General features: G+C 40.9%; 1 protein-coding gene across 5 annotated transcripts in view; it reads left to right on the forward strand.

Moving 5' to 3' along the window:
• camkk1a (calcium/calmodulin-dependent protein kinase kinase 1, alpha a) overlaps positions 1-26,965 on the forward strand; it is a 67,944-nt gene that overhangs the window by 16,619 nt on the left and 24,360 nt on the right. For 3 of the 5 annotated variants that reach the window (XM_088088694.1, XM_088088697.1, XM_088088695.1), the window contains 3 exons: positions 12,170-12,620; positions 20,386-20,433; positions 22,033-22,086. In XM_088088694.1, the coding sequence (XP_087944820.1) occupies positions 12,291-12,620; positions 20,386-20,433; positions 22,033-22,086 (432 nt within the window). In that variant the 5' untranslated portion in view covers positions 12,170-12,290. Of the gene's footprint in view, positions 1-1,189; positions 1,475-12,169; positions 12,621-14,053; positions 14,380-20,385; positions 20,434-22,032; positions 22,087-26,965 lie in introns of those variants that run through there. The other 2 variants (XM_088088696.1, XM_088088698.1) reach the window with 2 other exon arrangements.

A 26,965-nucleotide genomic window follows, 5' to 3' on the forward strand; every position in this document is an offset into this window, starting at 1 on the left:
AGATGTTTAGGATTTTTAGGAAAGTTCTGGGATTGTAGGACATTTCTCAGATTTTAGGACATTGCTAGGATTTGAGGACATTTCCCAGATTTTAGGATGTTTCTCAGATTTTAGGATGACCTGTTCATCTAAGATTCAAAGAGGTCCAGTTACTTAATTTCCTCCCAGCAAAGGTCTGAACCTCATACCTAAAATTTTATTACAACTTGGCCACGGGTCCGGATAGGACGAAGTTTTGGTCCGGATCTGGACCGCGGTTCGCCAGTTGGAGTGGGATGTTAAACGTTTCCGTGAACAGGAGCGAGCTGTTGGACATGTCCACGCGCTGTACCGGGCCGTTGGACATGTCCGCACTGGAGCGGCCTGTTTGACATGTCCTTGCACTGGACAGGGCCATCGGACATGTCCGTGCTGGAGTGGACTTTTGGACATGTCCATGTGCTGGACCAGGTCATCGCACATGTCCGCGATGGAGCGGGTTGTCAGACATGTCCATGCTTGAGTGGGCTGTGGGACATGTCCGCACTGGAGCGGGCTGTTGGACATGTCCACACTGGAGCAGGCTGTCGCACATGTCTGCGCTGGAACGAGCTGTTGGACATGTTCACGCTGGAGTGGGTTGTTTGACATGTTCACGCGATGGAACAGGCTGTCGGACATGTCCAGGCTGGACCAGACTGTCAGGACATGTAGTATCATAATGAAAATATTATGTGATTATCATAACTTTAATTCAGCTTACATTTAAGCCATTATTTCCCTGTTTATGATCCTTAAATTTTATCTTGAATTGTGCAGCAATTTGAAAAGTTTGTTTAAATGTGAGAGCTGTTAATTAATCATCAATAATCAGTCGGATGATCTATGATGATAATTGTGGTATCACCTTGAAGATGGTCTGCAAATTAGGCCGTGTCAAAGCTGTGGCTGTCAAACACTCAGCTGTTCTAGAGTCGAAGTTGTTCTCTGCATTTTGTTTGTTGCGGTGCAGTTCTTATTATCGTTGGCTGTTTGTGTTGTCTGTCAAAACATGGCTGGAATGAGTTCTGTCCACGTTCTATTAACTTCTTATATTTCAATCCAGGAAAAGTTGTTCTGCAATTAATATCATTATCGTTTTATCGCCCAGCCCTAGTTGGGGGGTCACCTGGCACCTTATGGGGCGCCAGATTTGGCCCGCTGTAAGTTGAATATCTATGCTACTCAGCCTGGTGCGACTAACTCGCTCTAAAAATAGAGTGAACTGGTCGCAGGTCCAGCTATGGGACATCCTGAACAGTGTCACAAGGACAGAGGGTGGAGCCGTCACCGCGGCCCGCTCCACCTCGCCACACCACAAATCTGCTGATCGGTTTCCATCCGTCTGTTGTCTGGAGGGGGGCTGATCCCGGGCGCCTCTGTCCTTGTTAGATGCCGACATTTCTAGAGTTCAGGGAAGGTCAGCGTCGCTGGGAGCTGCAGACTCGTTGTCAGTGTGAGTAGAGGAGGAATAATTGGCTCATCCGAGTTTTCAGTTCGCACTCTTGTATCCCGTGTAATCCCGGCCTTATTATCGCCCGAGGCAGCCAGCCTCTGAGAGGGTGGCCCTGGATTTGGTTGGGATTGTCCCAGAGTGTATTTCTGTCCAGTCAGATTGATCGCTGCTCATGGACGCTGTGTGGCCCGAGGAGCCTGTTTTCACAATCACATCACATTGATCGGCCAAACAGGAATGGTTTTAACAGGTTTACCGTACAGCGAGTCGTGTCTCGTACAGTGGCCTGTTAATCCTGGGGATTGAATTAAAGAGTTCCAGGGATTAGCCAGTGACAGGTGAACACAGGAAAGTGTTTTGTCCTGGAGAAGGCCGTGATTATGGGGTTTGTTCCTGTGAGTTTAACCCTTAGGGACTGCTTGTTTTATTTTATGTGCTTTTCATTCTTCATGTTTTGATCATTTTGTGCTCATGCAAATGGAATAAATTTTGATTGTGTATTTTTGTTTAATCTTGAATTTCCAGCTCAGCTCCTACAGCTCCTGACATTTTTGATCCCACAGCCATCAAAGCAGAAAAACAGGACTTGTATTATTTCTGGGTGTCATTCTGGGCTTTTGACTTTGAATTTGTCATTTTGACTATTTTCCACCTGATGAGGTCGTTTTGACCATATTTGGCATATGGAGGAAATACATGCTATTTCCACTAAGTGACCTGTCACAGTCAATGTAGCTGCTGATCACTGACATATCCCAGACTGTCAGCAGCTACACTCACACACTGACATATCCCAGACTGTCAGCAGCTACACTCACACACTGACATATCCCAGACTGTGATGATAATAATAATTTTTAAAAAACTTAACATGTAGTATACTGAAAATAATTCAGTTTTTGCTTTTTTTCATCTAAAAACATGGTGGCATCATGACAAAAACCTAGCATTAAAAGGGTTAAAGTAAAAATAAAAATAATATTTTATATTTATGATCACGACTGATGTTGGTTAAAAAAATAATCAATGAAAGTAGAAAATCATATTAATGTATAATCATTTTTGTATCCTAAAGTGCATTTTGTGTGAGTATTTGAAGCTGCACAAAAAACAATAATTTATAAAAATAAATGATGCTGCTAATCACTGACATATCCCAGACTGTGATAATTAAGAAAGAAATTACCTAGCATGTAGTATATTGGAAATAATCTTTTTTTTTCATCTAAAAACAGTGTCAACATGACAAAAACCTGCCATTGAAAGGGTTACAATTCTGAATATTAATGAATATTTGATATTTATAATCAGGACTAGAATAATAAACTCAACGAAAGTAAAGAAAATCATATTAATGCTTGATTTTGAAAAGCACATTTTTTTTCTTTTTTCTGTCTTCTCACTTTGTTCAGGACTTCATTTTGGGGATGCTGATGGTTTTTTTCTCGTTGTGAGTGGCTCAGTGTTGTGCTCTCTGACTGCTGCTGTGATGGAGCTGATATCACACACTCTGAGACATTTACGCCGACTCGTTCTGCATGTGTTGCTGCCTCTGAGAGTAAGTTGTCTCAGACATTAAAAAAATATATATATATATTCCTCAGCGTTTGTAGTGCTGGAGTTTCCCCTGATCGCAGATCTGATATCTGATCTCTGAGCGTCTCCAGAGGCTCTGAAGATGCTTCACTCTGCTTCAAATGAATGAGGCTCAGTCAGAGATGATGAGGCGCAATCACAACTGCTGCCAACTGGAGGAACGTGTGTGTGCGTTCGTGTGTGTGGTGGGGGTGGGGTGGGGGGTAAAATGTCTCCGTTAATCCTTTTGTGAAAAACAAAGTCAAGTGTGTGTGTGTGTGTGTGTGTGTGTGTGTGTGTGAGAGGGGGCAGGTGTGCACAAAAGCCATGCAAATCCGAGCTGTTCCCTCGGCTTGCTCTATCGTCCATCAGGAACAGCCAGTTCCTGCTGCGCTCTCCGCCCCGCTCCTGCATCTCTGCCTCTCTGCAGCTAACGTGACCTGTCCTCCGCTTGAGTTAGATGAAATGTGACAGGGGAAGGCGATGGGAGACTGAGAGGACCTGCTCAACCTGCGCGCCCAGAAGCAAGAAAAAAAAAATCCTCTGCAGTGTGCAGCTCAGTCGCCACAAGAAAATGTTTCTGCAAACCACAAATTCCTTACTTTTATATGTTTCTGACAAAACATGTCACCGCTTTTAAAGTGAGTGTGTAGGTGGAGGGGATGGTGGACTGTGCCGTCCAGGTAAGACGTCTGCCATCTGCAGATACCAAACTGTTTTTAGCAAGTCATTGCTGTGTTTTGCTTTTTAGCCCCCAAATGTGGGTGTTTTTTGGAAATGCGTCACTGTTTTTCCAGCAGCGATAGTGTCATAAGAGGCGTTTTTTTGTTGTTGTTTTTTGTTTTACAAGGCATTACTGTTTTTCAAGCAAATATTTCGCCCCAAATATGGGTGGTTTTTATCGACCTGTGCTTATTTTTCAGTGACTTTTTGGCCCCCCAGAATGGGTGTTTGTGAGGGAGCGGTCACTGTTTTTCCATCTGCAGAAAATAGGATTTTTATCTTTTATCCAGTGACTTTTTGGCCCCCAGCATGTTTTTTAGTGACCTGTAGCTTGTTTTTTAGGCACCAAACATGGGTTATTTTCAGCGACTCATGGCTGTTTCTTTTACAGGCCCAAAGTTAGGTCTTTCCCAGTTGTAGTTGATTTTCCAGCAGTGATGTGTTTTTCTGTGTTTTTTTTAGCCAGTGAGTTTGCACCAATGTTTTTCAAGCTGCAATAGTGCCACAACAAGTGGTTGTATTTATAAGGTATCACTGTTTTCCTTGTAACTCTTTAGCCCCAAATGTTGTTGTTTTATATTTATAATAAGATATCGCTGTTTGTCCAGCAACTTTTTAGCCCTCAAATGTGAGTGTATTTTTATGACCTGTGGCTATTTTTCATGTGGTTATTTAGCCGGTGAACATGGGTGTTTTTTAGCGACGTGTAGGTTTTTCCAGCTGAGAGTGCAGCGCAGAGTTGTTATTTTTAGGATAAACCTATTGTGCCTACCTCTACTATGGCTCCTGTGACTTTTTAGTCATTTTTCCCTTTTACACTTTTATTTTAGTTACCCGTCACTGTGTTTCCAGCGTATTTTAGGCACCAAAAATGAGTGTTTGTTGGGACTCCGTCACTGTGTTTCTTGCAGAGTTTTGGGCACCTCTCACTGTGTTTTCTGCATCTGTAAAACCCTTCAACATGGTTTTTTTTTTTAGCAACCTGTGGCTGTTTTTCCAGCAGAGCTAGTGCCACCAAAAAGCTGTTGTTTTTTTTTACAGACAAATTGTGGCATTTCCAGTGGGGACTGTGCCACCAAAACATAACCAAGTGTTTTTTGTACCTAAACTGAACCACATTATCCACAGCATTGTTGAAACAACACTTTAATGTACCTGCATTATGGAACATATTTGTGGTTTGCATGAACGTATAATGCCACCATTTTTTCTGGCGATTGGGTTGGATGTAAATCTCATTTGGACCTGCTCAGTATTCTGCTGCTAATGGATGATTAATTATTGATGCTCTGTCTCGGAAAAATGTGCTGCTGCAGAAACAAATTTCAATATTTCAAACTCATATAGTCGAGCGACATCTTTCTTTAATCAGGCAAACAAACTGATGAAAAAGAAAATGGATTGATTAAACCAGCAAGATCCTTGAAGAGCACATTTGAATATGAAGTGTTTTCAATAGCTGCCGTCTTTCAACGAGCTCAGATGGAGAAGCTTCAGCCGAGCCAATTACAGCGTGAGGAGAGAGTGGGCTGCACGGGGTGAACAAATGATTCCATTTGGCTCCATTAGTAAACCACTTTCACCCTTAACCTGGCTTTTATTTCTCTCCGTCGCCGTGTTGTTGTGTGCAGACGGCAAACACAAACGTTCACAGCCAAAATCAAAAAATGAGATCCTTTATTTGCTGGCAGAGAAACCTGGAACCAGCCTCCCTAATGCACCCGGAGAAAAATCCTTCATCAATGTGTTCATTTGCTCCTTGTTCATTGCTCCTGATGTTTTTCTTTACCTCCTCTGGGGTCCTTGGCAGAGTGCAAAGAGCAGGCACAGCAGCAGCCGCGGCGTATATTCAACAGAGAGCCTCTGAGTTTAGCCGGTGCGAGCGGGCGACCCTGCAGACCTGCGGTGATTTATGCTCTGAAAAACACCGTCTTTATCCAGGTAACTGCAGCATTCAAGGAAGTGTTGGAGCAGAGGGCACGGCTGTAGATTAAAGTGTACGTGTCTCTTCTGTTGATGACAGTGAATTTCTCCTTTTCCGTCTTCGTCTTCGTTCCAAGTTATCATCAGCAGTGAAATTCAACAGTTTGAAGTGAGCTGCACCTCTGCGCTCAACAGAATCACCAACAATCAGCTCTGATTGGTGGTGATTACAATTATGTGATTGCAGGGACGTTTTTCTTTCCTGCATTTGCATAACCAAAGACAGGTGTGTCGTTTTCTCAGGTTTTCTGTGTGTTGTGACGGTGACATACGAGGAGAGGCGTGCACTCGTGTGATTATATCGACAAACTGTGTGCCGGTGATGTGGAACAGAGCGCGTAATGGCAGATAACGTACTGTTTCCCCGCAAAGAACTGACCTCAGCGCAGACCAGAAATAATTGAATATACAGAGGCAACCACAGAGCGCTGCAGGCACAGTTACACTGTAATCATGTGAACGGATACAGGTTCCTTCAGAACTGTGTTTGAGGGACCGTTTACACGTCTTCTATGAAACGTGAACATTTTGTTGCGGTTTGGCCTTTCGTTCAAAAGACAACGGGATTATTGGAGCCTGAAAAAGCAAACTTTTGAAACAGGGTTCCAGAGTGTAATTTTTTTGTAACGCCACCCCTTCTGTCGCCGTGTAAACTGGCAATGCGTGGATCCTGTGAGGACGGTCACGTCATGTCCGCACTTCTCACGTGTGCATTACATTTCAGACAAATAGCCATGCAAGAGTAGGACAATAGTGTTTTAGGACATTTCTCAGATTGTAGGACATTTCTAGGATTAGCTAGGACCTCTGTTGGGGGTGTGGGGGATCCGCCTCTGGCACTTTTTTTGATCAATAAGCTTTATTTTGATGCTGTTTTATGAACTCTGGCATCTTATGGATACTAAAAGTACAAAAACAGTTCACAGTGTCAGTCACTTTATTTTATTGTGAATTGAAAAACTGGCACCCTGTGGATTTGATTATTACCGGTCTAACATCTATGTTGTCATGGTTAAAATGGCCTTAACACCTGGTTAACGTTCGTAACTGGCTGTGCGCTGGTATGTGTTTAAATGTAATGTTGCAGGATTGTTTCTTGCATTCGTTTTCGGTAAATCTGCATCGGGTGAACTTCACAGACTGATCTGTGAGATTATCGAGCTGTTTGTGTTCCCGTTTTCTGTGAAATGCATGCAGAGCAAGAGACTGCTGACCTGCACGCTGCATCGCTATTATACACAGAGCTGGAACACATCCTGCAAGGTAATCTAAGCGGCGGTAAATGTCAGCTGATGAAAAGGAATGAAATAGGTTGCGTCTTATCTCAGCGCTGACCCCTCCTGCGCCTTACAGAGAGGGCTAAATGATAAACATTTGCAGCCCCTCTCATGCTGAGGCTGTGCATACATCGGTCTGATGGATCTCCGTCTCTTCTGTGTGCGTCTTCCTGGGACTCTGCTGGGTGCCATTTGCATCTTGGTGCTGATCAAAAGTTGATTCCAGAGCCAGAAGGACCATTATGGTCGACTGCAGCACTGTGCTGCACTGCAGCGGCTTTACGCAGCTTTATCTCCACTGTTCCCATTTAAAGCTTATTAAAAGGACAAATGTCAGGAATAATTTTGTGTCTAATTAAAGAGCACTTCTTCACTTATCAAATTAACTTCATTTGCTCCGTCGACTTAACACTTCAGTTTGACTGTTAACGGTTTTGAGGGAAACCATCAGTACAGACGTTACGATATGAAAGTAACAAACTCAGCCATCAACAATATCTTGTCGCATCTTACAATTTTAAATCAATTGCAAAATAACCAGGATTCAGTGCTCCCTATCCAGTATTCACAGTGTTTGCCGGGTGGAAATAAAGCGATTATATAAAAAAACTAAACTAATGCAATTATTTTAGGCAGTGAGCATCTTGTTCATCTTCATTGTGGAAAAACAATTTCACCGCAGGGTTTTACAGACTAGAGAGACCAATCTCATTGTCTCCTTTTCTTTAATTACAGGGCACAATCAGCCCAAACTAACACATCAGTCTTTTTAATATCAAGTCAGAGCGCTTACACTGCAGCCAAGTCAAAGGAATATCTATTGGCTTTGCACGTTGATGCATTTGTATGCCATTATTTAGTGACTGTGTCGAGAGATTAGGTTTCCAATCCACTGTTGTTAAGGTGTGGTTAGGAAAACATCATGTTTTGGCTCGATTTTGGGGGCACAATCGCAGCTGGAAACGTAGTGATGCAACGGTAGAAACACAATGTTTTTTGTGTTAAAATCCCAGCTGGAAAGCAGTAATTTCTTTGTAAAAACACAACCACTTTTCTAGCAGAAAACCAGATGGAAATGCAGTAATGTGTCTGTTTAATAAAAACGACAACCGATTTTCAAGCAGTATTTCAACGAGAAAATGCACTGATGTGTGGAAATCAACATTTTTTTGTGCACAATCCCAGTGGGAAACGTAGGGATGTCTCAGTGAAGAAACAGCAATGTTTGTAGCACAATCTCAGCTGGAAATGTCGTGATGAATTGGTAGAAAAGCGACCATTTTTCGGGGCTAAATCCCAGCTGGAAAAACATAGATGTCTTTGTAAAAAAAAGAAAAAAAAAGAAGAAGCTGTTTCTCTGGTACAATCCCAGCTGGAAACACAGTGATGTGTTTTAAAAAAACAACCACTTTTCTAGCACAATCCTAGTTGGAAAAGCAGTGACGTCATTGTTTTTTTTTTTTAAAAAAAAACCCAAACCAGCTATTTTTCTAGCACAATCCCAGCTGGAAACACAGTGATGTCTTGGTAAAAAACATTAAAATCTTTACTTGCTCAATCTGTGCTGGACATTCAGTGATCTCTCAATGTAAAAACAACCGTTTTCTGGCACAATCCCACTTGGAAATGCAGTGATGTCAAAAATGCACATCACGACACAAAAGCAACCAGCTTTCAGGCGGTTGAGTCAACTTTGTCCTGACTGTGTCGATAAAATATCTGAATTATGCGGCTGTGTTTCTCTCTGAAGGCAGTTTATTTGAGTAAAGAAGACATCAGTCGCTTTGAACCACTCAGAAGGAATTTGTGTGAATAGTTTTGACAGTGGCAGAAAAATAAGAGAAAGAATTTAATTACCGGATAGTTGTTTTTTAAAAAAACATCTAATTCACCAAAACATTCAACAATTTCAAATAATGTTTTGCAGCTTTTACAGAGAGACAGTTAAACCTACGGAGAGGAGTCGTGTTTATTTCATCTCAGATATTCAGCAAGATGGATGCAGTGAAAGAATATTGAACCTAATTAAATGAAACTGTGAGGTTACCTGCTTCTGGAAACAAATCAAAGTCTGAAATTAATAACCAGACCAGTGCTGCGGCTCCTCCGCCTCCCACTCCTGCCAGGATATCGCTCACACATGCGGCGGGGAGGAGAGCGACCCGTTTCAACAGACAGATAATCACCGGTTGTGATCAGAATTAGCAAAATATGACAGTTCCTTTTTGTTTTTGCTCAAATGAGTCAGGAGTCAAACAATGCGCTCGGCAGCTAAAAGGTTTTTTCCTGCAAACGCAATTTACATAGATTGAATAAGAGCCGGCTGAAATATGGATATGGACAGATGACTGTGTGTGTGTGTGTGTGTGTGTGTGTGTGTGTGTACTTGTCTGAGTAGTGAATTCATGGATATTTTTGTGATCAAATAGTTGTGGATGAAACTTTTGACAGCAGAACACAACAAGTTTTATTCGGTATTCTCAAGTCTTATTTGCTCAAATTTATTCTATTTTCTCAAATTTTAGGCATAATTCTCAAGTTTTGTGCCGTATTTTCAAATTTCATTTGATATTCTTGAGTTGTTTTCCATTTTTTGTTGTTTCATTCCATATTCTAAAATTTCATTCTATATTTCTATATATTATATATTTTCATTCTGTATTCTCGAGTTTCATCACATATCAGGTTTTATTCAGTATTCTTAAATTTCGTTCCATTTTCACAAAGTTCATTTGTTCCACGTTTTAAAGCTTCATTCATTCCATATTGTCAATTTTCATTCAATTTGCTCGAGTTTCATTCCATATTATCAAATTTTTATTCCATATTCTTAAATTTCATTAAGTATTCTCAAGTTTCAGTCATTCCATCCTCTCAGGTTTAATTTTGTATATTCAGACTTTCACTCAGTATACTCAGAATTTGGTTCAATATATTCAACCCCGTGGTGGCACTAAAGGAAAAGTCACTTGGTTGCCAGGGTCTTTGGGATTCATCACCTTGGAAACATGAATGTCTGTTAAAAAAACCCCAAATCTCTGCAGTCCTTCGGTGGTGGAGATATTTCGGTCTGGAGCAAAGTGCTGAAGAGGCGATGGCGCCCTGCAGCCACGTCAGCCTGGTGACAACACGTATGAAGCCATGACTGTGCACGTCGATGACTGAGCGCGACCCACCTGGACAAAGTGGAACACGTTATTTTTTGCAAATGAAGCTCTACCTTCCTGACACACTTCAGGAATAGCACCACATGGCCCACTTACTGACCACCTCCGTGTCTCAGAACCACAGAGCCGGCTGTGTTTGGCAGGAGGAAGCGGCCGCCACACGTGTGCCTCTTGATTCCCGCCGTTACTCAGATGAATCCTTGTTGGAGTGGCTGTCCTTGTCCCTGGATGGCTGGACGTCGTCCCTTTGCATATCTGTGTCTTTCCACCTGCAGAACAAAAGCTGAGCCACATGTACAACGCCGCTTTGATATTCTGTCTGTGGCGATCTAGATTTTCATTAGAGATGAAAGAGAAAAAGCACAATAAGCAAACGCGGCTTAAACACTCCGTGTGCACACAATACCTTCAGTGGTTTTCATGTGTGCGTCTCTTTGTGTGTCCGTCCACCCACCAGCATTTCACGGGCACACGGGGAGCCGTGAGCAGAGGCAGAAAGCATAATTAGCTGTGCAGCGTTTTGGGTTTCATCAGGAGGACATTTATTTCAATTTATGAGTGCAGGTCTACTGTAAACAACCTGACCCACCGGGCCGCCCACACACACACACACACACACACACACACACACACACACACACACACACACACACACACACACACACACACACACACACACACACACACACACACACACACAGCACACACACACACAGGCGGCGTTTTCTCTTTTATCTGACTGGTTGATTAAACTTAAGTCTCACAGGTGCTCTCACTGTAAAATATGGCCGGCCAAATATCTGACAGAGAATTCAAAAGGTTTAATTTACATGCAGCAAAAAAGTTTATTTCATTCACATCAATTTTGGGTTGGCATGATTAAAATCAATCTTTAATCTGTGCGGTAAAATAAAAGGATAATAATTTGATGATGACGAGTAGACTTTAGTCTCGAGCAGGAAAAAATGATGAACAAAAACATGATGAGCCATTACAGCAAATGATATTAAGCTAAAACATTTTTTAAAAAAAGTTTTTAAAAAGTACTTAACTTTAACACAACCTTAAAGGGAATTTCTTCAAATTTGGCACAATCACCCCCTTGGACACAATGATGAACTGATTCGATTTTGGTGGTCATAGGTCAAAGATCAAGGTCACCGGGACTTTGTTTGTCTTACACTTGTGAAGGTGATAAGTCAAGAAGACCTTGAGGGAATTTATTCAAATTTGACACAAATGTACACTTGGACTTATCAATGTACTCTTTAGTTGTCATGGGTCAAAGGTCAAGGTCAGTGTAACCTTGTATCCGTCTCATTCTCGTAAACATGATATCTCAAGAACGTCTTGAGGGAATTTCATCAAATTTGGCACAGTCACCCCTTTGGACGCAATGATGAACTGATTAGATGTTGGTGGTCATAGGTCCAAGGTCAAGGTCACGGACACCATGACTTTGTCATTCTCATACTTATGACAATGATATATAAAGAACACTGTGAGGGAATTTCTTCAAATTTGACACAAATGTACATTTTGACTCAAAGATTAACTAATTAAATTTTGGCGCTCAGTGTCAGTGTAACCTTGCATCCATCTCATGGGGAATTTCTTTAACGCCATCTCTTTTCCCTTTCACTATCCATTAAGTGCAATTGGGGGGGGGTATGATTTTGTACAGTTCTGGTTACAGACCCCCTTTCATCTCCATACACTTATTTTTGGAGTAAAATTCATTTAACAAAAAAAAGACAAAATGCACCATAAAGAAAGACAAAAATGAATATGACACTGCATTGATCTTTGCTTATCTTAAGTTATTGTGATAATATTATTAGTCTGGACTCTTTTGGCCTCGACTGAAACAAAGTCGGCTGTTAAAATGTATTTTTCTTAGCTGTATTTTGGATCTGTTGTCTTCTGTCGGTAGCCGACTGATCTCGCAGCATCTGTTTTTGTTTTTCCAGCTCTGGAGAGACGCTGATCGCTGCGTCCGGACGCTGGCCCGGGTCACGTTGATGCTGCTGGGCGCTCCCCAGAACTCTCCCCGCCACCTGCTCCTGCGCCGCTCCCGCCTTCTCGCCCGCCATGGCTATGAGCAGTGACACCGGCCGTGAGAGGCTGGACCCCGACCCCGACCAGCAGACCGGCAGTCTCACGGACATCATGGCCGCCATGACGACAAAAGACTCAAGCGGCTCTGCTACAAACGGCGTGAGGAACGGCGGGGCTCAGCAGGAAGGCGCTCAGGCCAAGAGGATCCACGGGCTGCGGCCTCACCTGAGCGGGAGGAAGCTATCGCTGCAGGAGAGAGGCACTTACCTGTCGTCCGGAGGAGGCGGATACACACACATATCCCCTCGTGTGGCTCGCCGGCCCACCGTGGAGTCCAAACGCGTGTCCATATCAGACGCTCAGGTGAGGAGGGGATTTTTATTTTTATTTTTTTTTCAATAATTATCTTTATTTGATACCTTGATGTGTTGGATAGTAAACAAAATACTATCTTAGGATGGTTTTAGGCAACACATTCATAACAAGGAGGAAGGTATTTTTATTCATATTATTATTGTTTATTTTTCAATATTATTTCTGTAGTTTAGCATAATAATTTTTTATTTTTCCATTTTTATTCTTATTCTTCTTATTTATAATTATTATTCTTTCAATATTATGTTTTTTATGTTTCAATTTTTATTTAATTTTTATTTTTATTTATATTATTATTGTTAATATTATCATTACAGTCATTATTTATATTATTATTTATCTTCACTTTACCAAGAATATTCTCAGCGAGATTTAAAATCTGTTCGTTGTGACCGCAACAGCAGCATAAAATGATTCACGTAGAACAATATAACACTTGATCAAAGTTCAAACTAACAGCAGAATGGCTTCCTAAAATAGATGCATTGAAACTTTACATTTTAACAACGCTGTAGTTAATGTTTGGTTGTGTTTAGGGACAAAAAACACTTGGTTATGGTTGAGAAAAGATCACATTTTGGCTTAAAATACCCACTTTTGGGGTCATAATCCCAGCTGAAAAAGCAATGATGTCTCTAAAAAATGAAAATAGTGTCATGAAAATAAATTCATGGCACAATCTTCCTTAAAATAACTGTCTTTGAGACGACAATACTGCAGGAGCTCTTAGTAAAAATCAACAGATTTTTATGGCACTATCCTCACTGGCAAAACAAAGATGGGTCGCTTAAAAACACCCATGTTTGTGCTCTTGAAAGCTGCAGGACAAAAAGCCACGGGTCAATAAAAAACTCCTGCATCTAGGTGCCTAAAGAGCCCCTGAAAATACACACAGAAGCTGAAAAAAACAGCTGTTTGGAGGCTAGAAAGCTGCAGGAAAAAGAGCCATTGGTTACCAAAAAACACCCACATTTTGAGGCTAAAAAGCCACAAGAAACACAGCAGTCGCTCATTAAAAAAATCATGTTGATCCATCACAATTGTGATTTGCCGAAACACCGAACACCAACATTTTTCAAAGATTGGTCTCAAATTTTTCACATAAAAGAAACCAACAACCAACTTTAATCAAACTGCAGATTTGATCGATGCATTATCAGTGCAGCTCAGCATGTGCATTCAGAAACAAACTCTTTTATAAGCGACAGTGCAGGTTTGAGGACGTGTCATTTGTCCTCATGACTGAAGGTTGCAGGAGGCAGTCTGTGGCGTTACAATGAAAAACGTAGCAGTGTTTTATTCTACAGTTGTGTAAGGAAGACAACTGTCTTATACAAACTGCAGTGATGTGCGCAAATCATTAAAAAATCATCAGAAGAGGCCTTCACAGCAGCAGCAGCATCATTACGTTTGAGGTAAATAGAAGATACGGAGGCAGATAGCGGCCCCGCTGTTCAAAGACGAGACGGAAAAACCAAAAGCTTTCACCTAAAATACCTCGACGCTCTGAACTGACCGTCTCCACAGCCCTCTGATTTGGACATTTGCTGGCGTGAAGTTGGGTGTGACAGGTGGCACCATAGCAGGGAGTGAAACACAAACTGAGAGATCGCAGCTTCATTGTGCTTATGAGAGAAGTGGTCATAACTCAGAACAAGGCAGCGTACAGCTCAGTGTCTCTGCGCTCACACCAAAGAAAGAGGAGCAGAAGGTGGACAACATGACAGGGAGAGGAGAGCGTCACAAGGTGTGTACACTTGTCTGCCATCAGCACCCATTATGGAAACATGATTTATGTAAATGCATCATTATCGGAGCTATGGAAGCCCGCAGGCTCCGCTCTGTGAGCAGATGTTGCACGAACGTGTGAGAGCATTTTGTTCTGATGTTGGCTTTGACTGAAGAGCCCTTCTGACCGTTTCATCGGTCAGGTGGTGCCAGCATTATGCCGCTGAATGCACCGTTAAAGAGGTGCGGGGGCGGGGGTGGGAGCAGCTAATGATTTGCCATGGTAATTATTTGGAGCGCTTGTTTTCCTAAATAAGAAAATATTCTAACCCAATCACCAGAATAAATGCTGGTATTTTACATTCCTGCAAACTACGGCTGTGGTACATTTGTATGTTTTTATGCAGCAGATATGTTGAACATTTCAGCAATATTTGTAGCATGTAACTTGTGGTTAGATTTAGGCACAACAGCCGGTTGGTTAGGGTTAGGAAAAGATCATGATATGTTTAAAAATACGGTTTTGGTGGCGCAGTCCCAGCTGGAAATACTGTGATGCCACTGTACCAAACAACCACTTTTTTAGCACAGTCCCAGGTGGAAATAAGGTGATATTTTTGTAAAAACAGTTTTTTTTGTGGCTAAATGGCAACTTCAAATACAGTGATATCTTGTTTAAAAACAACAGTTTTTCATGGCACAATCCCAGGAGAAAATGCAGTGATGTCTCACTGAAAAACAACCATTTTTCCAGAAAAATCTCAGCTGGATACGCAGTGATGTTTTGGTAAAGAACAAATGCTTTTCAAGCACATACCCAGCTGAAAATGCAGTGATGTCACACTAGAAAATAGCATTTTTTAGTGGCACAGTCCCAGCAGGAGAGGCAGTGATATCTTGGTAAAAAACAGCGGTGACAGGTCTCTTTAAACGCCCATGTTTGAAGGGTAAAACGCCACCAGAAAAAGGCTGGTCGGTGGATTTTGTTTCCTTTTGACACAATCAGTCTTGCTTGTGTGTTAAACTAAGCTAGCCTCTGGCAGTAGCTTAGACATGAAAAACTCTTAGCAAGAAAATAATTAAGCAAATGACTGTTATTGTTTGTATTACCTTAAAACTGCACCTGTGGAGACGCTGTAGAGGAGTGTGATGAGTTTATGTAACAAAGAAAGTATGCATTTCTCTGTGCCAACCCATGAAAACAGAGTATCCTGCAGCTCTGGGTGACTGCCGAATCTCCATTTTCCTCCCGACTTTTTTCCAATTCAGACTGAACATTAAATATTCATGACATCTGCCAGGATGTGGAGCCCCTCTGAATTTAACAGACAGCTGCCACAGACTCGCAGACCTGTCATTGTGTCCTCTCCTATCTGAAAAATGGAGTTGCAGCTTCTCGCACTGAGGCATAAAAAAGGACTCGTGTTGCTCGTATTCTCCGCTGGCTCTGGATCTCCAGCGTGACACAGCAGAGAGAGAGAGAGGAAGAGAGGAGCTTTCCTGTGCATGCATAAACATCAGCTGAGGCTGACATTTTGAGTTTCTTCTGTTGCTGAATATAACAGCAGCTTCCACAAAATGTAGAAGAATCACTCACACATGCAGGTTGACATAATTGGTGTCAGTATCTGTTATCTCCCCACACTCCTTATGGACAGAAAAATGTCCTCTCACTATTTGGGAAGTACCGCACTAATCCACACGAGGAAACACTGTGTGTAGATTATATAACGCTTTAGCTGAAGCACTGGAGCTCCTTTTGTTTTCTCGCTGCGTCGCAGGAAACTGCTGACTGTCATTGTCTTTCGCTCTGTTTCCAACACATAAGTGTGATGTGTATGATTTTCTCTCTGGATTATTGAACTCATTCATGTCTGTTTTCTGGAGTAAAGTTAGGATTAAGATCATGCAAACAAAGCTAAAATTGCAGGGTTAAACGTTTACTTTTGTACTTTGGAGTGTAATCATTTGTATCATTAACAGGATGTTAATTACAGTTTATCACGGGGATCTACGGCACCATACTTTGAGTTAATACACAAAAAGAAGTGATGCAATGCAAACATAAACTAGTCGTGCTGAAATCTGGAAATCAGGTAGCATTTCACCACCTCTGGTTCCCTCGACTCACAGTCTTTAATATTTCACACTCATATCGCTCCTTCAGAATCAGTCCTTAAAAATTATCACACATTAATACGATTTTCTACTTTTTTTGAGTTCATGTTTTTAACCAGCATCACTCCTAATTATAAATATCAAATATTCGTCAATTTTCTGAATTTTAACTCTTTAAATCTTAGTTTTTGTGTTTGTGTTTTTAGATATTTGTGTTTTAGTGACTCATCGCTGTTTTTCAGAGTGTAGTGCCATGAAAAGCAGATATTTAACTAAGCCATCGATGCACTTTCTTTTTAAACTGAGACATTGCTGCATTTTCTGCTGGGATGGTGTGACAAAATGGTTTGTTTTTTGTTTGTTTATTTCTGTTTTTTTCATAAATAGACATTATTTCATTTCTCACAGAGACGGTGCCAAGACAGCACGTTGTTTTTCACATAGACATCATTGCACTAACTGTTGGGATAGTGCGATGAAAAGCATTTTTTCTTTTACTAAGACATTTCTGTGTTTCCTGTGGGGATAATCTGACCAAATCTGGGTATTTTTGTAGCCAAAACATTATCTTTTCTGAACCGTAACCAAGTGTTATTTGTGCCTAAACCTAACTACATGATAACCACAGCGTTGTTGATTGAATGGAAAGTTTTAACGTATCATAATGTACCGAATCATTGAATTGCAGAAATGTATAGTATCAACTTTTTTTTCCCAGGGACTGGGTTTGCTCCTGACCGGAGAACACGCATAAAACAGGCGAGAATAAACCGTCTCCTTCTGCTTCAGTCTGGTTTTGCTGCAGGCAGAATAACGATCTATCACAGCTCATTTTAAAACGACAGTTTGAGGAAATGGTTTTACACTTACAGGCTTTAAATACAACCAAACACAAGTTCCCTTTTCATTACATTCTTCCCGAGGCAGGAGCGCTCGTTATTCATCAAACCAATGAAACACGCGGCCATTGATTCTGGGCGCCACCGCGGCAGAGATGTATTTGTTATGCACTGATATTGATCAGCTGTTGAGTAATGGATGGAGAAGTTGGTACAGATCAGACACGAAGGAGGAGAAGAGAGGGAGAGGGAGAGGAGAGGAGAGGAGAGGAGAGGAGAGGAGGGTGTGTTGCATACTGAGGGAAGACAGGCGATTTTTTTTTTCTTAGAAATTTTTATTTATTTATTAATAGTTTTTTTGCTGTTATTGTTTCTTTAAAACGTTTAGGTAAATTTTTTTCTTTTTTGTTAATTAAAAAAATTCTGGATTTTTCTTTTTCAATTTTTTGCCATTTTTTTTCTTTAAATTTGGGAGGATTTTTTTTTTTGGTGATCATTTTAAAAACTTAATGAGGTTTTGTTTTCTTTAAAATATTTGGAATGTTTTTGGGGATTTTACATCTTTGTCTTGGTTTTTTTCTTCTTTTCTTTTTTTATTTGGCTGTTTTTTTCCTCAGTCTTGTTTTGTAATTTTCTTTTTTTTTAAATTTTTATGCTTTTTTTTCTAAAAAGTTTTTTTTTTATTTGCTTTTTTTGTCTTTAAATTTTTTGTTTGATTTCTAAAGAAAGCATGCCTTCCAAACCTGTGGGCCTGCCAGAATAAAGTTTGCTAAAATTACACCATTTTTCATCGCCAGAAACTGTAAGAACAGAATAAGTGTTGGATATTCACATTTCCGATGGTCCTTGAACACAACATGTGGGATGGACACTTCATGCATTTTCCCCGCGTCACTCAGGGAGGCTTAAGGAAAAATATTTGTAGCTTTTGATAAATACAGAATAGTCCCTTAGGTCATAAGCTAAATTCTTATGAATCTGGAGCTATTTCTGAAACATTCAGGGCTCAAACCTCGGACGCCCGGGCCTAATGACCCCTCTGGGGGCGGCGCCGTTAATGTACCAGAGAGCTCTCTAAAGATTCCTCGTGGTCCAGTGAAGCGCCGGAGTTTCATGTGTGCGTGCATGTGCCAGCACGGCAGATGTATTTAAGGCTTTCTTTATCCATCAGTCCTGACAGGGTATTAACTGCAGTGCAGCGCTCACTGAGCATGTGCCGGCCAACGATGAACCCGGTGGAAGTCCTCTCAGACGGTCCCTCCTGCTGCTCTTTTCTTTGGTGTCTCCTCATTTGTTCCTTTTATCCTTCGCTGCCCTATTTTCTTTATTCTCTTTATCTCTTTCCCACCAATCAAAGCCGCCCTTTTCGAAGTTGCTGCACCTACCAAAGCCCCGTCTCCTCTTCTGTCTCTGTCATAATCCCTGCCCACTTCACACCCCCGTGCCCTCCGGTGCGCGGCGCTCACATCTCCCGCAGCAGCTTCACATGACCGCCAGCCGATTACATAATGTCTCTTCTGAAATACCTGTAGTCCTGCCCTGCTCCGTGCTGCCCTCTGTCCTGCCACACTGCTCTGCTGTCTTACATCTGTGTTCTCCTGCCTCCTCTCATCCTGTAAACGCGTCCCAGTACACCCCCCCACCCCCCCCACCCCACCGCTCCGCTACTGCAATCACACCACTGCTCTCAATCTCTGTGTCCTCTTTCACACTCATGTCCCCGCCCACTTTCTGCTCACTGACTTTGCTACGTGCACCCCCATAAAAAAAAGAAAAGAAAAGCTCCCCGCTGCCAGGCCCCCCCTCCCGTGTCCTGCTGCGGTCGGCGCTCCTCTGCCGTGCCCCCGGCTGACTCGGAGCCGCAGTGCCGGTTGCTATGGAACTGCAAATCAGCCCTTTAAGCAGCAGCTCTCTAATGGATTTGCAGACAGTAAACAGAAACTACAGACTGCATCGTTACCTACATCTCCCAAAGAAATGACTCCCAACACACACACACACACACACACACACACACACACACACACACACACACACACACACACACACACACACACACACACACAGCTTGGACGTTTTGTTCCTGTTCCCTGTTTTCTCTTTGCTTTGCATCTGTGATACTCAACTTACGGCCTGCAGGCCAAATGTGGCCCCCCACAGGGTGCCTAATGGCCCCCCAACCATTTTTTAATTCATAATAAAAATAAAGAGATTCACACTGGGAATAGTTTTTGTCCTGCTGGTACACATCAGGTGCCAGAGTGCATAAAACAGCATCAAAAAAAAAAGTGCCAGTGGAGGATTTCCCCCAAACCCCCACAGAGGTCCTCCCTAAGACCCTAATATCCTGAAATCCTGGAGATGTCCTTAAATCCTTGAACTCTCTTAAAATCTTAGGAAAGTCCTAAAATCCTAGAAAAGTCTTGAAATCTGACAAATGTCCTAATGTCCTAGAAAGATCCTGAAGTCCTTGAAATGTCCTGAAACCCTGAAGAAGGCTCACCATCCTGGAAATGTCCTAAAATCATTGAAATGTCCCTAAAATCCAAGAACCGTCCTAATTATCTAAGAAATGTCCTAAAACCTGAGCAACATCCTAAAGTCCTACAAATGTCCTAAAACCCTAGAAATGTCCTTAAGTCCTCGAAATGTCCTAAAATCATTGAAATGTCCTAAATTCCAGAGAAACGCACTAAAAATCTGAGAATTGTCCTAACACCTGAGCAACATCCTAAAGTCCTACAAATGGCCTAAAACCCTAGAAACTTACTGAAAATCCTAGAAATGTCTTGAAATCCAGCAAATGCCCTAAAGTTCTAGAAATTCCCTAAAATCATTGAAATGTCCTAAAATCCAAGAAACATCGTAAAAATCTGAGAAATGTCCTAAAACCTGAGCAACATCCTGAAGTCCTACAAATGTCCTAAAATCCTAGAAACATGCATGGGGCTGCTGTGGCCCCAGGCCTCCTGCCAGTTTGTAAAAGTGGCCCCTGATCAAAGCAGGTTGAGTGTCTCTGCTTCACACGATGAATTATTTGACTGACGCACATCTCTGTCTTGTTTTAGGACTGTATCCAGTTGAACCAGTACAAGCTGAAGAGTGAGATTGGAAAGGTGAGTTGGTCACGTTTTCTGCCATCTGTTCGGTTTGGAGCATTTTTGGGAAAAGAGCAGCAGCTTGGAGGACGCTGACCTTCAGCTCGCTTTATCTGTCAAGTGAGAAAATTCACATTCGCAGCGCGTTCAAAGCTGCAAGTCTTCTCCATTATAACCGCCTGCAGATTCTAACGTTTTACAAGTAAAATGAAGTGGTCATTTTTTTAAATATTCAAGTGAATAACAGTAACTACCCACACACAGTTATCTTTTACTGTACATTTTCTGAATGTCCAGTATGTGAATATCTGTCCAGCCTCTGTGGAAATATCAGAAAAATAAGAATAAGTAAAACACAAATTTAAAGGAACAGATTACAAAACGTGTAACATCAGCAGGCTGTAAGCTGCTGGCAGCTCGCCACAGGTGATACAGACGCCATCATGAGGTGGGCAGATAAATCACACATAAAAATTCAACTACACATATGTAAATACATACATACATACATACATACATACATACATAAATAGTATGCAGTATAATTATACCCCCCTGCCATTTGTATGAGGTTGTGGTTCTATTTAAAACAGCAGATATGCTCATATTTATATTAATAATGCTGCAGAAAACAGAGAAGTTAGGCGGACACATGAATGCTTTTGATTTTTAATCCTTTGCATTTTTATAAACTTTGAAGAATTCACACTCTTATCTGATGACTAAAACCCACAAATGGACATTTGTCCATCTATAAGACACTTTCTTCTAAAGGACAAATAATAAGTGAGTCATTTAAGATCAGCCAGCTGGATGAGAGACCTCAAAGGTGATAAAACTGTGTGTGTGTGTGTGTGTGTGTGTGTGTGTGTGTGTGTGTGTGTGTGTGTGTGTGTGTGTGTGTGTGTGTGTGTGTGTGTGTGTGTGTGTGTGTGTGTGTGTGTGTGTGTGTGTGTGTGTGTGTGTGTGTGGGGAGCCACTGTGTGCTGACAAAGACATAAATATGTTTTAAGTGTTGCTTGTGGAGGGATATCGTGCTGCCTTGTTTTTTGAGTTTTTCATATGTTATATTTTAGTCATATGTGCATACATATATTGCTGTATCTGATCCTGCTTTATATGGATATGCGTAGGTGTGTGTATACATATACAGTATTTATGTGTCCAGGCTGTGCATTTATTAGTGATAGTCCTGTTACTGTTAACATCTGGGTGAGATGAGTAAGCTTTTATGTTATTGATTTATTTTACAATCATTTATTTTTTTTTTTTTTGTTTCTGTAATTTTTTTTTTTTTTGGTTTATTTTTTGATTTTTTTATTGATTTTTATATTATTAATATTTTTATTAATTTATTATTATTTGTTTTATTATTTTTTAATTACCCGCAAAATTGTTCAAACAAATGGGCACATATGGATGAGATGTGATTATTATAGCCTGCACAAAAACTAAATGTATATTTAATTACAAAAAAAAAGAAAAATGTCTGTCATTGTGAGGCTGCCATCTTGTTCTCATGGCGATGCTTCAGAAACCGTTTTTATTTTGTTGTTGAACCCCAAAACGTGTGAATCATCCCGTGTTTCTGTATTAAAGTGAATCTCTGTGTTGCAGGGCTCATACGGCGTGGTCAAACTGGCCTACAATGAGGACGATGACAAACATTACGTAAGTCGATGTCATCGCTTTTTATTTCTGCAGCTTAAAAGCAGATGTGATTTAGCCAAACATTACTGTTTCCTGCAACATTTTAGCCCCCAAATGTGTGTTTTTAGGGTCCCATTGCTCTTTTCTTCAGCTTTTAGCTCCCAATGTGGGTGTTTTTTAGAGACCATTCGCTGTTCATCCTGCAGCTTTTTAGCCCCCTAACATTGTGTTTTTCTATGCAACCCGAGACTTAAGTGTCGCGTTTCACTTATTTCAGCAACTTTTAAAATCCCAAACATTAATGTATTTTAGAAAACCGAAGCTCTTAATTTGCAGTTTTTTAGCCCCTAAACGGCTATAGAGACTAGCGGCTGTTTTTTTCAGGCAGCTTATAAAAACCAAACGATAAAAACGCTTTTCACCTGCAGTGTTTAAAGATGTTTTTTAGTCACCTGTCGCGGTTCTTCCTGCAGCTTATTAGGGACCAGTTGCTTCCTGCAATATTTTCGTCCCTCAACTGTGCGTGTTTTTAGGTGCCTGTTGGTCTTCTTTCATTGGCTTTTTAGCCCTAAACTTGTGTTTTTCAGATACCAGAGGCAAATTTTTCAGCAGCTTTTAAAACCCAAGCATGAGTTTGGGTCTCGTTTTTCTGCAGTGTTTCATCCCCTCAAATTGCATCAGTTAAAGAAATTTGGAAAGCAAGTTGGCTTCTGCAGCCACTGAAGTGTTATCTCTCTCTGTAAAGCGCTGCTTGCTCTGTGCAGCCGGCAGCTGCTTTCAGGTCAGTTCATGAGGGAGAATCTGGATATAAATCAGCAAGCTGCACAGGGTCATTTAAGGCACTTCCATCGAGATGATTTACTCCCTAAAAAGCTGGCCCCCTCCAGATGTTTTTTGTGTTTGAACACAGCTAAGCCGGCCCGCGCTGTACAGCCACAACAATCAAAGTGTTTGGATGAGTCACGTCGACCCCGGACGGCTTTAAGATGTCCTTTTGAACCGGAGCCAGCGAGAGCTCCCAGATAAACACAACCTGGTATTAAAATGGCAGCTTGTGAAAGGGCTGAATGCAGAGCGGTAAACAACAGGAGTTGATGTGAGGACAGAGACGAGCCTGAAAATAAAACATTATAACGAGCTGCGATGGTCTGTCCCTCTGGAGGGATAATAACACGCAGCTTTAAATAAGGTCGACCTGCAGAGCTGCTCACACACTCAGCAGCTCTGCACTCTGTCAGCCACAATTATGTCTGGATCAAACTGGCAACTGGAAATATCTTTTGTAAGAAACACAATGCTGCGCGGATCCGTTTTTTATCGTCAGAAAGAGGAAACGTTTCTAACTGTAATATCTGGCAGGTGGCACACTGTTAATAGACGATATTCTCATCTCTCCGTCTGACAGAGAGCCCAAACGACTTTTCTGTAGGTCGACACAGATGTGATGCTGCCTTCACGCGCTCTTGGAAACATCATATTTACGTATCAGTATGAGCACGTGAACGGCCCTCCGAAGTCGTAATTACGAGTGGGAAATTAGGAGATTTCGGTGACACCTGAGTTGCTGAGTTGTGACGTTTGTGTGACGTTTCAGGGCAGCAGATGGCGTTCTGTGGTCTCATTTATGCACTCGTCTTTTTAAGACGCATTAAAACCTCAGAGTTCACAGTGGAGCTCTTACTGATGAATTTTATGTCGTAGAACAAAACATAAAAGTCTCTTCAGCTCGTGTGAACCACAGACCTTATTTCATACATCCAACCAAAAACACATCCAGAAAATCCAGCGACTTTGAGACGAGGGAACCAGAGGCGCTGAAATGGAAACTGATTTCCAGATTTAAGGACTCATTACTGGCTCCTCCTTATTATCATGATACTTGGCTGCTGATTTGGCATGTATTGTGATTTTTGAGTACTGCAATTTTACAGATATTGCAGTTTTTGTTTACTTTTTAACTACTTGAATCATACACTTGTAGAGACTATATGTTATGAGGCGTTTAACGTTCGACTTCAAACTGTTACTGGAATCGTAAAGATCCAGTTAAAAATGTGATTAATTGTGATCAACCCTTTGAAACCTGGAGTAACATCACTTTTCTTGTGCTGCTTTGAGATGCCTTTTAAAATATTTCAACATTCGAGCAAACTGATGTGATTTCTTTCAAAAACAAAGGAAAAAGGCCATGAGCAATATCGTCAGAAATGTTTCACAAATTCCCAGAAATTGCTAGATTTAGAAAAAAAAAATCAAAAGATAGGAGAAAAAAAGGAGGAAAACTATATAATTATAATAAATACTTAAAATCATCATTTCTTAGCACCTTGATTGCTTTGTTTTTAGTTTTTATTTGGTTTTTTTTGGTCCCAATTTTCATGTAATTTTCTTGCACTTTTTATTAATTTCTTGCTAATTTTGGGCTATTTTTTTCTTCAATTGCTATTTGCCGTTTTTATTGAAATCAGGCCAGTTTGCTCAGGTTTCCAAGGGTTAACTTTGAAAATTATGCAGTTAATTGCAATTTTTAAAAAATATAATCATTTGACTATATTCTTTTGCAGATTATCTTAAAAAAATTGGTAGTAATTTGTGCCTCCGCGTGGCTGAAAACTGACTGAAGTGTGCTTCGTACGCCCACGTCCACTCAGACCTCCTCTCTGTGACTAGTGCTCGATACATGAATCTGGATCTTCCCACACTGTGAAAAAGTTGCTCTCCCTAAAAAAAATTCTCCCTTTAAAACAGAATATAACAAGCTGCAGTGAGAGAGATTCAGACGGAGGCTCCTTCATCAGAATCGACCACAGATTCCTGAAAATGAAAAATTTATGTCCAAAAGAACAAAAACGTCGTCCTCCTCCGCCGTTTTGGGGTCTGCATAAACGCCTTTCATGTCGGCTGCGCAGGTGTCTGAACGGAGTTTCGGCTCTCGGAGGAAGCGTCGCTGCGCGTGATGCTGGTTGTTGTTGGTAAATGTTACCTTCCGGCACAGACTGCAGGGTTGCTGCCGGTCGGCTCGAATGACAGAAACGTCTGAAGAGGCGGAGATGAGTAATGACGGCTGATTCTGTTTCCTGGCAATCTGAGTTTGTTTCATACAAAACTGATGGGATGTATTTTTGTGTGCGGAGCGTCTGCCCACATACAGTGTGCACTAGTATCATCTCACACACACACACACACACGCACGCACACACACACACACACACACACACACCGGGAAAAACAATATTTGAGCAAGATCTTTTTTTTTTTATTTTTATTTATCAGTGTGTGATCATTATGATAACATTTGTTTTTACACCTAAATTTGGCATAATTTCATATAAATTATATTTATTAACCATAAATTCTAGATAGAAGTGTTAAACTCGTGGTAATAAGTTGGAGTGAAGTTACCTAAGAGGATGTTAAAAATAGTTGGGTGATAGTTTCTACTTTATGCCTCATAAACACTCAAATTTGGGAAATTGTGTCCGTGGAATATATATTATGTGTATATGGTGGGAAGACGACCTGACGGTTAAACCTTGATTTCCTGATTTTTAAGTTACTGAACAGATGTGCACAGAACAGAAGTAATAAGAAGATTAAGGGTCGACTGATATTATTTCAGGGTTGATAACTGATTATTAGTAGTCAATGAGACCGATAACAGATATTTGGAACTGATATGCTTTTATAATAAACCTGAAATTCATTCTGTGGATATGTAGAATTTAGAATAAAACAAACTCCAGCACAAAACTTTGATTAAATGCCTTTATAGCAAATATTTAATCAAACATTCAATATGACATACAGCAGCTTCCTTTTCACAAAGTCAAGTGAAACTTTAAATAATAGATAGATACCGATAATCGGCACAATGCCAAATATCGGCCCCGATTATCGGCCAGGTCGATAATCTGTCCACCCCTAAATAACAGCACCCCTGTGATGCTTTTGACAGAAAATCAAGCCATTTCCAATTTCACGTTTGCATAAAGACATTTCATCTGTGAGTAAAAACTGCGATGACGCGCCTTCACCTGCCTACACGGCAGAATTTAGCTTCGAGATGGCGACTATTTCTGGAGCAAACAGCCGAGATTCTTTAATCAGCTCCGCCATGAAAAATCAAATCTGGATGCCAACTTTACAACCGCAAAGCTGCAAGAGTTCTCAATATCGCTGGGCAATTTTTAACTGTTTGATGACTCTGTGGCTGAGTCATTAACCACACTCCCACCACACACACACACGCACACACACACACACGCACACACACGCAGGCTGCACACCATGGAAACTGTGTACAGGCAATGACCTGCTTTTTTTCTTTTTCTGCTAAACCTGGTTTCTGCACAGTCATAGTCATGGCGAACACGTTTTTTTTGAGAAACTGCTGAGCTGTATATGATCGAAACTCTCTATAGTTTAACAGATTGCCCTTCCCCAAAAGACGAAGGTTGTTTCTACATCAGTTTACTACCTATAATAATAATAAATAAATAAATAAATAAATAATAATAATAGTAATAATAGTAATGATAATTGCAATTATAATTATAAAAATGATAATAAAAATATATAAATATATAATAATAACTTGATTTATATAGCACCTTTAAAAACACAGTTTACAAAGTACTTTGAAAAAAAAAGCAAAGCTGAGGCTGTAAACCTCAGAGTTGATAAAATAGTTGAAATTAGTCAATAATGCCGAAAAGAGGCCAGACAAGAGCTGAGGCAGAATTCAACAGGAGATTTTAGGCAGAGACATATTAGAAAAATACGATAAAAAAGGCAGTTGACACAGAAAATTCATAATAATAATAATAATAATAATAATAAAAAGCAGGATCAGGGCAGAATAAAAGATAAGGAGAAAAAAAGAAGCTAAAATTGAAAGACA

This window comes from Plectropomus leopardus, chromosome 15 (assembly GCF_026936395.1).
Source record: "Plectropomus leopardus strain MGB_pleo_1.0 chromosome 15, ASM2693639v1, whole genome shotgun sequence".
NCBI classification, from domain to species: domain Eukaryota; kingdom Metazoa; phylum Chordata; class Actinopteri; order Perciformes; family Serranidae; genus Plectropomus; species Plectropomus leopardus.